At 41.7% G+C, this 13,942-nt stretch overlaps 1 protein-coding gene across 2 annotated transcripts; it reads right to left on the bottom strand.

Moving 5' to 3' along the window:
* Positions 1–1,618: 1,618 nt before the first annotated feature.
* Positions 1,619–7,240, bottom strand: LOC104425894. Of its 2 annotated transcripts, XM_039304157.1 has the most exons (7): positions 6,023–6,161; positions 4,634–4,779; positions 3,635–3,852; positions 3,213–3,453; positions 2,977–3,062; positions 2,699–2,790; positions 1,619–2,334 (listed from the first exon to the last, which is right to left on the bottom strand). In XM_039304157.1, the coding sequence occupies exons 2-7, from the start codon at positions 4,646–4,648 to the stop codon at positions 2,072–2,074; spliced, it is 915 nt and encodes a 304-aa protein (XP_039160091.1). In that variant the 5' UTR covers positions 4,649–4,779; positions 6,023–6,161; the 3' UTR covers positions 1,619–2,071. The 2 variants fall into 2 exon arrangements, with proteins under 2 accessions (XP_039160091.1, XP_010037059.2); XM_010038757.3 differs by lacking the exon at positions 4,634–4,779 and having other exon boundaries at positions 6,023–7,240.
* Positions 7,241–13,942: the final 6,702 nt, after the last annotated feature.

Below are 13,942 nucleotides of genomic sequence, written 5' to 3'. Positions count from 1 at the left end.
GTATATAACGCTTACTTTGATGTCAAAAATTTATTTTGGATGTAATAAGTGTCAACAAATTTGAAAAACAATCATTTAAGTACCGACACCAATCAAATTGACCGGAAATCCGAAATCCGATGTGACACTTTTTTATTAATTTTTGAAATTGATATATCTTTCCCCCAATTCAAAATCCAAAAATCCCCAAATTAAAAGAGAGAAGGAATGGCATTGGCTTCCCGTCTTCAAAGAACAGCACCAGCACTAGCTAGTAGCGACACTAGTAGCGCACCAGCACAACACCAATAGTTTCCAAAAAAAAACCACGCGCTCGCCTTCACCCTCCCCTAGTAGTTTTCCCCCATTTTCAATCACCATGTCAACCTTTCAAATCCCAAAATCTCAGTCCCACCACGGCCTTTTCCCAAGGAATATCACCGGGCACAGAGGAAGCGCGAGCTCAAAAAATCTCTAGAAGCACGAGCGATCCGGCCAATGGTAGCCGCAAAGATCTGGAACACCATGGAGGTCGCCAACGAAGCCAACTGTGATGACGGCAGTGGCCGTGGCCCCGCCATCCCCTCCTCCACCCTTGCCGTTGACACCTCCCTCTCCCTCCCCAAAATGTCTTCTTGCGTCATGTTCGTCCCTCCCCTTCCCCTGCCGGCTCTCGCATTCCTGTCATCCATCGCGATTTCGTTAGCTTAGGTTTTGGTTTTAGCCGATTCGCGTGCTGTGTTTTTCCTTTGTCGTTTCATGTTGAGCAAATGTCTTGTCGCGTGAGATTCAGTCCTCTCAGGATTTTATGTTCGTTTTTTTTTTTTTTTTTTTTGTCTTACTGTGGTGAGCAACTACGATGGAGGCCGAGCGACGGTGAGCAAGCTAGGTCGGCGTTGGGCGAGGATCAGACAAAAAAACCCTAATTTCAATTTCCAAATAATAATAAATAAAAAATCCAAATGAGTTGTGCGGCGTCATCCATCCACTTAGAACGGCAAAATAACGTCGTTTTCTTAAGGAGAATGAAAAATGTTGTTGTTTAAAAGCCATTTCGATTTTTTTTTAAATATAAAAGCCATGTAATCATTTTGATCGAAGTCTCCGGTCTGTGACATCAAAGTAATCATTTTTTCTTCGATTTGACACTTAATGATCTGATGGAAACTTTTAGCACCAAAATGAGTGACATACATATACTTACCCCACAAATACTATGTCTCCATCTCATCGTGTCATTTGATCCGATAAAAACTTTTGGCACGCCGTACACAACTTTTAGCACTGATAGTATACTTACTCGATAGAAACTTTTGGCACGCTTTTAACACTGATAGTATACTTACTCGACAAATACTCTGTCTCCGTTATACTATCTATATTATTCTTCTTTTGGTTGCTAATTAGCATTTATCTCCTCCTCAAGAATCTCTGTACTAAACAAATCGATCTTTTAAGGGTAAGCAAAAACTGGGTGGATAATATTTGAGAGGGCAATTCAGAGGAACCTTCATTGCAAAACAATCTACTCTGCGACCTTTAATTGCCATTTTCGTTTTAAGAATGTCCTCTGACACAGTTCACGGTGTTTCACGCGCATGCATTCTTTCCAAGCGCAAACAATCCAAAGAGCCTGTCAGAGATCAAAGAGAGACCCTTTTCAATTACAGCAAAACCCTTGCACATAGAGCATCATCTGCAACTGATCCTCAGGTTCCAATGTACATGGCCGCGCTTCGCATCAACAACGAAGCAGAAAAAGAAAAAAGAAAGCGAAAAAAAAAATTCTGCAAAGAGATCACCACCAAAAGTACAGTCACCTAAATTCCCTGGTACATGAACATTAGACAAACTCAGTGTCCACAGCTAGCTCCTCTCCATCAAAAACTTCCTAAACCAAAGCCATCAGATGGATAGCAATGGATAGCAAAAGAGCATCAAACCGTTTGCTCCATTTCACGGTGCGACCAAAACTGCGGCTCTCTGCTGCATCCTCTAAGTCGCGGAATTAGGTGGGGGAGATGCCGGAGTGCTATATGTGACAAGAAAGGAAGAAAGCCAGTCCCAAAAAAAGCTACTTCACAGAACAGGTTTATACAATAGAGTCGCGGCTGAAGAAGTTCAAGTCGTGATGGTAGACGTTGAGCTGCTTCGCCCAGGAATGAGCCGCGTCATGGAGCTGGGTGAACTTGAGATGCTCGAATGTCTCCGGTTTCACCCAGAGGTCACCTCGCATCTTGTATGCAGCCAACCCAAATGGACTAAGCCGAATCTTGTCAGAACCAACCCTCTTCAGTTTACTGTCCATGTAAAGAGGATGGCATTGGTCGTCCTCATAAACATCATCAGCACTATCTGTGAAATTGCAGAAGAAACAGCACGACATCAGTGGCGGACATCACACGCAGAAGCATTCAAAGAAATAAAAAAGAAAAACCATTTTTTGTCAGTAAAAATGCAAACATGAACATTCATCTTGACTCGAAATGTTTACTAAAGCGAAAAATCGATAGAGTCATCAATCAAAATTTTGTAAGGATGCTGCTAGTTAAGTGGCCAATGCATTAGTCTTGGACGAAAAACCTGCTATTGTTTTCTTGATATGATAAATAACAATGGAGATTGACTGAAATGGTCCATCACATCTTATGCATACTTTTCAGCAAATGAATATCGTTATAACTTTGTCCTTCAGGCAAAGCTGCAGTGAATCACGTACCTAGGAATGATGACGACAATGTGTGATAAGTCAGGAAGCAAGTCAGCAAGTCCTTATCGTTGCTGCTGTTTGGAATATGGTAAATTGGATACCTGTTGAGACAAATAAGTAACTTAAATTCCATAATGGAAATAACAGAAACGACTTGAATGACTAAACATAATGATGAAAAGAACATTGGCGACGTTGAACATTCCTTAGTTAATGTAGCAATGATGAATTTGCCTAAACTACCTATGATTGGCCAAGAATATGAAAAGAAATGCCATGAAACTTACCAAGCGACAGCCATCCAGCTGGCTGGAGATATATCCATGCTTCTAAGAGTTGTCAGTGCCTGATGATCTTTTGTTAATTCGGTCATCTGAGTCAGACAGAACCACAGTTTCATTCAATGAACAAGATCTTGCACTGCTAAATTATAATTAACAACTCTTCTATTCATCGACGAGGCAATGGAGGAAGCTGATATAAGAACGTGTCTTCATCAATGTGACCAGTCGAAGAGGATCACCTTATTCGACAGAGGAATTCTCCAGTTAGGAGAACATGCCTCAAAGTACTCCAAGTAAATGGAGCCAAGCTTATTCCTCATTGACCATGAAACTGGCTGGTCTGAGCTCGAATCTTCCGAGATGCTATCCCAAGCCTTGCTTGAATCGTTGCTTAAGGACCTTGATAGCTTATCGCTCCCGGTATCATCACTCCAAGAGTCACTTTCGAATTCCACCGCAACATTTCCCTCTGCTTTGTTCCTACGCCCAAATAAAGGAAATCCCAATAAATTAAATATTATATGCAACCGACATGTTTGTATGCTGCGGATAAAACAATATAACTGGATGAAACAGGACCAAAAAAAAAAAGAGAGAGAGAGAGAAGAGAAAAGAAGGTCGAAAGAATGAATGAAATAAGTAAAAGGGCAATCGGAAGTACCTGTTACAAACAATGGTCTGATTAGTGTAGATTTGGATTGCCGATAGATAGGGCACATAATATTGCTTAACCGTCTCTCCATCACTTAACACGACTTTAGTACTGACACCAAATGCACTCCATTCTTCATAGCTATGCCAAAGATCTTTCAGTTCAAAGTATTTGATCATTTCCTTACCAGCAGGTTGCCATAGATGGTTGATATCATGAATGTGGCTCTGCAGGTAAAGGTGAGGCAATAGTTGATGTCAATAATTCATCTCTCTAGTTTTTCGTGATAACAACATTCAGATAAATATGGACAATTAGCCAGACACTTTCAGGATCCCATGTTAACAAATACGAGTTGCTAATATGACTTTTGAGTCCACAGTGTGACACCGAGAAAATAATAGCAGCCCTAATACTCTAAGCCTGTTGAACTGAGGTTTTCTTTTAAGTCCTATAATTCAGGAAAAGTGGAGGGCGAAAATGGAAAGGTAATTCCTCAAAACAGATTACCAAAGGCAGATGTTTCCATTTTCCATGGGTAGTAGGATTACCATAATGGCAACATTGGGGCTAAGCAAACGGTGATATGGTAAGAGGTAATTTCCCCATGCAGCCAACTGGATCATAGTTAACAGTTATAACGGGAGCTACATCTGCCCGACGATGGCATGCAAATTAGCCTAAAACTATAAAAGACACTGAGAAGTTGTAAGATTTTCATATTGTGTCCTTGCACTTAAGAAATGCATTCCTTTCCATCTAGCAGGGATCGTCACCTAATTGTAATGATTGACATATTCTATTTCTAGAAATGAAATAATTGTATCTCTTAAATGTAAATTCAGCATCTGAAGAAGTCAAACATAAAAAGGAGCACTGAGACAGAGAGCACCATGAGTTTATATGCCATGTGTGTCTAATGTGCATTCACCATATGCGCTCCACATGCGCATGTATGCTGCCCGTAGAACCCACGTCATTGTCATCATTCAAGAAGTTGATTCTTACCCAACTTTCTTGCATGAAAATGTTGAAAATCAATCAGTCACGCATGTAAGACTCAACTCATTGGTTGACCTAAAAGCATGAGATGATCATACAGATTGTAGCTTTCCCGAGGGTTGGCTATGCTGATCTAGCACGTTCCACCCCGGCTGAGAGAAAGGTCAGTGATAAATCAGCGGATTAGGTTTACTGCAAGTGTAACAGAAAACTAATACATTCATGTCGGATGAGTGACATGTGTGTTTGAACTTAATTGTTTCACCAAATTCTTACCCACGTCAATAATCTAATGGTCAGTGCATAAGTTATTTATACCAGCAATGGATCTAATATAAGTCCTCTATAAAATTAAAGCATCTTAAGCCGAAACCAATTTAGACCGAATCACAGTAGTTAAATTTCACATAAACAGTGCCAAACCAGTGTAACACTAGTCAAGATCAATTCAAGGTGCTAAAAATGATCAGGCTATATTAGGTTAAATTACACATAATCAGTGTCAAACCAGTGTAGCACTAGTCAAGGTCAATTCAAGTTGCTAAAAATGATCAGGCTAAATTAGGCATTTCGCCACCTTTAATTAGGATAAGAGATGGATCTTGAAAGTTTTCTCCAATCATCCACAACATATGCACTCATTACAGGCATGATGTAAACAGTCAATGGGAATCCTGGCCCTCCTCGAGTGGGGTATCCATTGGTATGACTACGAAATGCAGGAGAGAGCACATAAAAAAACACAGAGAGGGTAATGTAAAAGGAATATCCTGGGCACCTAAAGAATATTACCAACTACAATACAAGAAATTCAAGGGGCTTCCAAGGCCCAAGAGTCGACGGCTAGAGATCATGCAAGGCCCACTCTTGACCTGAGTTGTATCTATCCCTTCTGAGGTTGACACTTTGGATGTCCACATCACGATCACATAATAATCTAATTCTATAATCTCAAGAGACCACCGTGATTGGATCCAGATTTGCAGATATAACAGTTTTATCTAATCACGCAATAATATAAGCAAACGTGTCTTAATCGCTAGAAGAACTGGATTCACAAGATTCACCAAGCTAAAATCCCAACACCCTTCTGCAATCAAAGTAAAACCCAAGAGAGCCCATCATCTTGTTGCACCCAGAACATAAAACAGAGATGTAGACAAAATTTGAGGAGAAGAAGATCTGATTTCCTCCAAAATTCAGCAGCGAGAGGATTCGAAAGGAACACAAGGGAAGAGAAAAGAACGGTCCTTTCAGAGTGATGCGCACATTAAGAAAAGAAAAATTCAAGCTAAAGATTCAGAACAAAAGGGGAAAAACAGAGACTTTTCTCGTCAGAATCATAATTAAACACAGGCAAAGAAAGGGGGGAAAAGATAGAAAAAGAAAAAGTACCTTAGAAGCAGTTCTTGAAGGAACGACTGGAGTGACGGAGTCGAGAAAGCATTGCAGATTAGGTGGGTTACGACATCTTGAAAACGCCATCGCAGCCGCTTCCCCGAAATCGACGTACCTCTCGAACGCTCCCAAGGCGATCACTCCGACGGAATGCAAGAAGGGCGAAAGCAGGTGGGGAGAGAATCAGCGGAACTGGCGACTTCGGCGAAAACCCACATGACGACCTCTTTCACCAACCGCGCTCGTCCCCCTCGAAAAGGGCAGGGCGCCTCAAGAAGCAAGAAATTAAAGCCGAAGGATAATTTCCATATTTGCAGAAGCGTGGAAAGTCATGCAGATTTCCAAAACAGGGGAAGGCGACGAGAAAAAAGGAAACCCGAGAGAGGGACGATATCGGAAATCAAGAGGACCGAGAGGATCAGCGAGGGGCGCTCCTCATGTGTACACAGAATGTCGAAGGCCAGGCAGGAAGAAGAGAGAAACCCACGAATCCTATAAATACAGAGCCTCCGCAAGAAGCAGCGGCAGCAGCAACGAGGCGTCACGTAATGGGGAGAATAACAACAGGTGTGCGCGAATTCCTCAAACGCCCGGATCAGTTAATGGTGCGGAAGCAGGGCAAAGCAACGAGGCGAAGTGAGAAACGCTCGATGCTGACTAAGCACAGAGAGAGAGAGAGAGAGAGAGAGAGAGAGATGAATTAAGGGGAATCTAGGAGAAACGGATGAGGGGAAGAAAGGTGGGGGACTTTTCAAGACCTTTTGGATTATTAAAAATCGGATCTTTTGGTGCCTTACGTTCTGCGCGCGCCCTGCATATTTATGCAGCGAATTGAGGCAGAAACAGAGACGAAGACAGACACGGAGAGAGAGAGAGAGAAGACGAGGTGGGAAATGGTGTCGGAGCCGTGAGAGTTCGCTTCGCCGCGTGTTCAGGGAAGGCAGCAGCCCCAGCCAGGAGCAGGAGCAGGAGCAGGAGCAGAGTCGTTTTTTATCTCCCGTCGTGTCTTTCTTTTTTCTTTTTCTTTTTTGGCTCTTTGCTCTTCTGTTCTTGGCGTCGCGTCGCGTCACTTCGGTTCGATATATCAGTGGTGTGAACTGCAAAGTGAAGGGACGGTTTTCAGGCGAAAACCGGGAGCGCTAACTTCGTATCCGATGACAAATTTGGTCCCATCCAGTGACACCGAGAACGAACGGTATCGAGGAGGACACTATCGATCTTGACTTTCGGGTTTCGCTTGGAAAGGCACCAACTTTTATGCTATAACGATCCGGTCCGTCGAGAATGGAGTGATCGTCGGTGCTCTAAAGCTTAGATAAAGTATGGCTCTAATTCTAAGATGACGAATGTGATGAGGTAAACTGTTATATATGAGTGGTATAAGTCTTAAACTTGCGATAGGATCTTTTTCTAGGCAAAGCCAAAAAGACGAAACTGTACGAGTGATGGACCAAAGTGGATGTAATGTCGTTGTGAATGAGGCTGTGGTCTCACATATTCAATAAGATGGCAAAATGGCGTAAATGGTAAGTGAATTGGGGCTTTAGGATTTTATACTCGAAACACATTCGCTAAATTTCACTCAAATCTTTGCATGCATCTACCTCTCTTGCCGGAGACCTCGAATATCGGCTGAAGAACGACATCCTTGTGCTTGTTTTTTGGTACCGATGTCGTGTAATGCGACTTTTGGCTATCATCGGTTCGACTGGGCAAGACGATGCGTTTCCATACATGTAAAAAACGAAGGAGCCACTTCTACTCACACGGGCCGTGTTGGGGTCCATTTCCTAGTTAGATACCACATGCACACGTTATATTTCGGGTAAAATTTGGTATCTTTTCTTATGGGACACATGAAAGTGAAAGCTGAAATTGTCACCCAAATGAAAGTCAATTTGCACGTTGCGGTGAAACAAATAGTGGGTGAAAGTCGATGTCTTTCTTTGTGAAAAAGAAACATAACAACTCTATTAGCAACCGCGGACTTCTTTAAATCGACATCATATAATTTATTCGATACAAAATATCATCTTGTTATCGGATGTCGTTCGTTAGAGGTTTCTTAGATATTATTATCTTTCCATGTTCATATGAAACAATATCACAACAAAAGTTTTGTCCGACTCAAGTCATGTATACTGGTTACGGTGACAAAACTAAACTTGATAGACGAGTCAACTTGTATGATAATAAAATGATTCGAGATTCAGTAGCTGAATCAAGCGAGTCAATAATCTTATATAAAAAAAAGTATTGGATTCAATCACTTGTCGTTGTTACTTTTCAAAATCAAAGAAGAAAGATTCAAAATAATTGGGAATAGAAAAGTCCATTTAAGTATTTTCATATCTTGATTTTTCAAGACGGGACAATCTCGATAAAACAAGATCGCACGTATACTTTCGTAAAACCGACCTCAATAGAACGAATGGTACGTGGATATCCGAGGAAATTTCATCCCGTCGAATTTTCTCAATTAGGATATATTCCCCGTCTCGCCGTGCCCGGAAGGGTAATTTCGTCAATCCGCCATCACCCCGTAACCCGTGTCTATCTCCGCTGCGCCGAGGAGGGAGCGAAACTGCGCTGATTTGGACGCATCCGGGGTGGGAGCGAGGCCCACGTGTCGGATTCACGTAGCCCCACTTCGATCTTGATCTCCCCTCGCGCGCGCCACGTGGCCTCCTCGCTCGCGGTTCGCGCTCCCGATTTTCTCAATTTTTTCTCTTCCCTCTTCTCTCTCTGTCTTCTTTTTTCCTCGTTTTATCTTTTATTAGAGTTTTCCTTTGACAGCGACCGCGCGAGGGATGTCGGCCCGAACCGTCCAGAGAACCGGGGGACGGACCACAGTTGGAGTTCGTTTCGTGGCACGATTTGACACACACCCTGCGGTCTTATTCACGTCTTCATCATACCTTGAAATAATTTCTAATGTCGATGTCGCTCAGAAAAGGATTCCACACCGCCTAATTTAGATTTGGTTCGTTAAATGAGGGAATTCTGACGTTGATTTAACATGTAGATTTCTTAAGTCGTTGTGTGGCTTTTGATGTATTTTATTTTGGAGAGAGAAAATTTGATTTAAAAAAGTATGACGAGTGATCTACTGTTCCGATCGTTTGTTTCGTTCATTTTTAAAATTCATGAGATTTGGTACGAAACGTAAATAATTATAATAGACTTTATGATTTAATTGAGACACGTAATCTTTCTATCTCTATCTTTTATGATCCCATCAATTGGACTCATACGTTATTTCCGTATCGAATACGACGAATGGCAATTGCTGGATAGAAATTCGAAACGGACAAAAAAATAGTTTTACGAAAAGGCCCCTCCTTTTTATTCATTTAAGAAAGTTGCTCTCTCTATCTTCTTCTTCTTTTTTTTTTTTTTTTTTTTTTTGGGCACGTGGAGAGGGGATAAGCATAAAAGTCATGGTCCCACTTGCGTGACATCACATCAACACTCTTAGGACGAAGAATAGGAAGACCTTTCAACTTCAATTGCGGGTATAACAATAGTATCTCCAACATTTTGCTAAGTCACCTTTTCACAAGTTACATGAATTATCAACTGATGGAAGTAAATTTTCGGCGAGAGTAGAAATCCTGTTTGGCAAGATAATTTACAAGATAGAAAAGATTCATATTTTACAGCGAGAGATACTTTTAGAAGCGAGGGTAGGATAGTAATTGTATCGACAATACATCCACGGGCATAGCCCAAGTAGCCTGTTCAAACTGCTGAGTGCTGGCCCAAGCTGTCGACAATGGAAAGGATCGAGCCAGATCAACGGTCGGAGTGGGAACACGTGTGCGGATCAGAGGGACACCCTCGTCCCGTATTGGGCTTTGATTTGGGCCGTACTCGCTCTGGAGTCCGGACCTCTTTTCCATGGGCTTTTGATACGGGCCTGGGCCATTTTGTCTTGCGGTCTGCAAATCAAGCAAAAGCACAGGCAACCATGGAAAAATCTGACTGTCGAATTTTGGTGTCCACCCCGAATTTATATCATCGTAGCCTCGTACGTTTCGATAATTTGATTTCACTTAGTGAAGGAGTTGATGCTTGATCTTGACTTCATCCGAATTGCGGTTACGCTACCGCCGCTCCGTTAGATGACTAATCCGAGGCACTTGCAAAAAGGTGATATTGAGAAAAATGAACAGTTCATGCTGTGAGAAAATTAAAGAATATTATGACTCTGCTTGTTTCGCGGTAAATGAATATTTTGAAGATTATTTTTCTAAAAATGATCATTTATATCACTTGAAATAAGTAGTTGATTGAAAATGTTTTCATTATCGATAGCAATTTATGTCTAAACATTTTCATATTTGATAAAAAAAAAATCATTTATTCATATCAATAAGCATAGAAATCGCCGTTTTTAGAAGAAGGTTTTTCGAATAATCTATGTTCGGCAAAAGAAGCGGAGCTTATGTTTCGAATTATAATTGCACCGCTTAAATGTTCCCACCTTATAGTAATTAACAACAGCTTCATAAACTTTGTTTTGTAATTTTCCCCTTTTTATAAACATGATGAAAATCTCAAGTCAGCACAATGTCAATGCTATTAGCAGTGATGCATCCTTTTTTTGTGGCAAAATGGCAAGAGATCATGAGTGTCGCGTGCAAAGGAAATAGTAAGGAAAGGTAAGAGAATAAGGAATTCATGTATTTCACGAAATATAATTGCTCTGAAAAACAATTCCCTAAAAAAATTACTTATATCACTTTATTTGATAAATTAATGAAAAATATTTCATCATCAACAATTTTTATGTTAAATATTTTGGTGGATAATATAAATATTTTTCTTTCATTCATTTTCGTAAGCAATCGTTTTTTTAAAGAAATATAAGTAACTATTTTTCAGAAAATACTTTTTATTTTTTATTTTTTTGGCAAGACAATTGGAGTATAAGATCGGAAATGGAATAGCTCTTCACTATTGATTGATCATGCGTTCAGCTATCTATTTAGAGATTTCTATTCGTCTTGGTCTTTGGCCTATCATAGTCATGGATCATTGCATATTGATGAGGATTCATTAATAGGGTCATGGCATACACGCTTTGAATTTGGGGATCATTCCAAAAATCAAATGCATTTCATGATACCAGCCAAAAAAACGTGAATAAACCGTTCTAACACGACCGAAATCGGATTACATTGGCGAAACTGACAAAAAGAGAACCATATAGACCCGGCTTCGCGGCGGATCTAGTGCTATATCCTTCCAGGCCGATCATATGGACCTAAGCCCTCAAGTGAATAGCCTAGATAGGCGACTATTCGGGATAGACGATCTCATTTATGAGTCACCAAACAAGGCATTCCCAATCTGTTGTGGCACTTATGGTATCACAAGCTTCTTCCGCCCCAGACATTGGGCGTGTTGCTCACGTTTTCAGGATGGCTAGGAACAACATCTTGTCTGGGCCCTCTTACATCATAGACCGCTTCCAACCTCCTTAAATCAGGGTTCGGTATAAGTTTTGTCAAAGCCTTAAATCATTCATTACTACTAAAGAGAATCCCGTTTTGATACCACTCACTAATCGATTGGCTTGACCCGCACGGACCGATCTCTCATAAAGAGCATCATAAGGTCGTGATAATTTTGGAGAGCGATATTATATATTGACAACTCGATAAAATCTCTCCAATTCAATACAAGACTTAAGACGTTAGGGGTGAACAGCTCCAAGTTCTGTGTAGGTTCTACTTGCAGCCTGGAATTTATCTGTTAAAAAGAGTTCCTCATATTTTGGAATCTAGAACCTACTATACATATCCTAAAACTTAGAATCTACACAATCATAAATTCCAAGGTATACCCATGTTTTACTTGTATTATTAATTGAATGATTATAATGAATTATCACATTTGATTATCACCACTTGCTATAATAATTCACTGACTATAACTTATGTTTAGACACACAAAAAATATGAAACATTAACAAAGTAAAAGTCAATCATAAAATGGAAGCTTAAACTAGTGGTTATAGATTATATACGGGAAAATTATCCAAAAAGTCCTAAACCTATTACGCTTTTACCAATTCAATTCTAAACCTTTTAATTTTGCCAATTGAGTCATAAACATTTTCACTTCTTGCCGATTCGGTCTATTCAGCCAATTTTAGCTGGAAAATGCTGACGCGGACGTCGATAGTGCCACGTAGGATTACCAGCGCTGACGTGAATAATTTTTAATTTTCTTTTGTTTTTTCCCTTTTTTCTTTTCTTTTATTTTTTTCCTTGGCCTTTTCCAGTGGTCGGCCACTGGTCACAGCCGGCTGGCTGGCCTCACCTGCCATAGTCAAGGCCTGGTCGAGCGAGGAGGAGCACCAGCGAGGGGAGCCCTCGCCCAGGCGCAGCTCGACAAGGGTTGCCTGCGTGAGGCTGACCCTCCCCCAGGCTAGGGCGGCCTCGCCAGATCTGGCAATGGGAGCTCTCGTCGAGGCTCGCCCTCGCCCAAGCAAGCATTGGCCTTGCCCAAACCAGATTTGACGAGGCCGGCCCTCCCCGGCCGAGCGGGCGTTGGCTCGTGGCCGACCGTCGCCTGCCCGGCCAGGGGCAAGGTTGACGCTCACTTGGGCCAAGGCGAGCCTCGGCGAGGGCTCCCCTCACCAGATTTGGTGAGGCCAGCCCTTGCTAAGGCCAAGGTGGCCTCGCACGGCGTCGCCATCGCTCGGCCAATGACCGATGAGGCCGCCCGGCCCTGGGGAGGGTCGGCCTCGCCCTAGCAACCCTTTTCGAGCCGCGCCTAGGCAAGGGCTCCCCTCACCAATGCTCCTCCTCGCTCGATCGGGCCTCACCTGTGGCGGGCGAGGCCAGCCGGCTGTGGCTAGCCATCGCCTGTGAAAAAGCCCAAAAAAAAAAGAAAAGGAAACAACAACAAAAATCAAAAAGTTTAAAAATATATTAAAATATTATTAAAAATTGTCCACGTCAGCGCCAGCAGTCCTATGCGGCACCGCTAGCGTCCACGTCAGCATTTTCCGGCCAAAATTGGCCGGACTAACTAAATCGACAAGAAGTGAAAAAGGTTTATGACTCAATTGGCAAAATTAAAATATTTATAACTGAATTAGCAAAAGTACAATAGATTTAGAACTTTTTAAACAATTTTCCTGATTAGATACTCATCATCAAATGTCATAAATACTACTGCAAGATTGTGCGAAAATATAAATCAACAAAAACACAAAACTTGTTTCAAGTTTTAGGTTACAGGTCTCAAGTTCCAAATTTCATTAATGTAGAATTCAGATTCTACTCATCGAAACAAATTTCCCAATTTTTTAAACCTGAAATTTATTCTACATGTCTTAAAACTTAAAACCAGATAGGTTTCATCGGTTATGTTCTCAGGTTTCAGATTTTACCATCAAACCATGCTCCCACCCGCACAACGTTATAGGTACGATCATCGAGAAACTGATATAAAAAGTCTTCTCTCCATTTTTTTTCTCATTTTTTTTAAGCTTTTGATGAGGATTTTGGACCAGGTGGCTCCTTTTAATTAGGACGGACGATAGTGAGCCAAGATCGGGGGCGCACGTCCGCGTGTTACCACGACACGATATTGACAATTGATAAGGAACCATGCATAAATGAGGTTCCTGTACCATCCGAAGAGCGACGACGTGGCGAGATCGCGGGCGGCCTGGTCGGGACTGCGCCGTCGAAGCGTCCACGTGGCATTGAATTAGCTGCCGAGGTTTCGCCATCCATCTAAACATCGAACCCCACCCGAGTTCAAGGTCGACCACCAAACTAAAAACTCTCTTTATCATAATCTCTCTCTCTCTCTCTCTGAATCGGATTGTATTTTGGGATATTCAAGAGATGGTCTTAAGGTATTAATTGCAATCTCGTTCGGGTTCATCGGCTA

Source organism: Eucalyptus grandis, chromosome 11, assembly GCF_016545825.1.
Source record: "Eucalyptus grandis isolate ANBG69807.140 chromosome 11, ASM1654582v1, whole genome shotgun sequence".
Lineage (NCBI taxonomy): Eukaryota > Viridiplantae > Streptophyta > Magnoliopsida > Myrtales > Myrtaceae > Eucalyptus > Eucalyptus grandis.
The sequence above is the reverse complement of the archived record's forward strand: the minus strand, read 5'-3'. Positions and strand labels throughout refer to the sequence as shown.

Coding starts and splice junctions, on each gene's coding strand:
- LOC104425894 (XM_010038757.3), bottom strand. CDS start 6,112: ATGGCGTTTTCAAGATGTCGTAACCCACCTAATCTGCAATGCTTTCTC. Junction 2,791..2,976: donor AGCTGGATGGCTGTCGCTTG/GTAAGTTTCATG, acceptor TTGTCTCAACAG/GTATCCAATTTACCATATTC. Junction 2,335..2,698: donor ATTGTCGTCATCATTCCTAG/GTACGTGATTCA, acceptor GCAATTTCACAG/ATAGTGCTGATGATGTTTAT.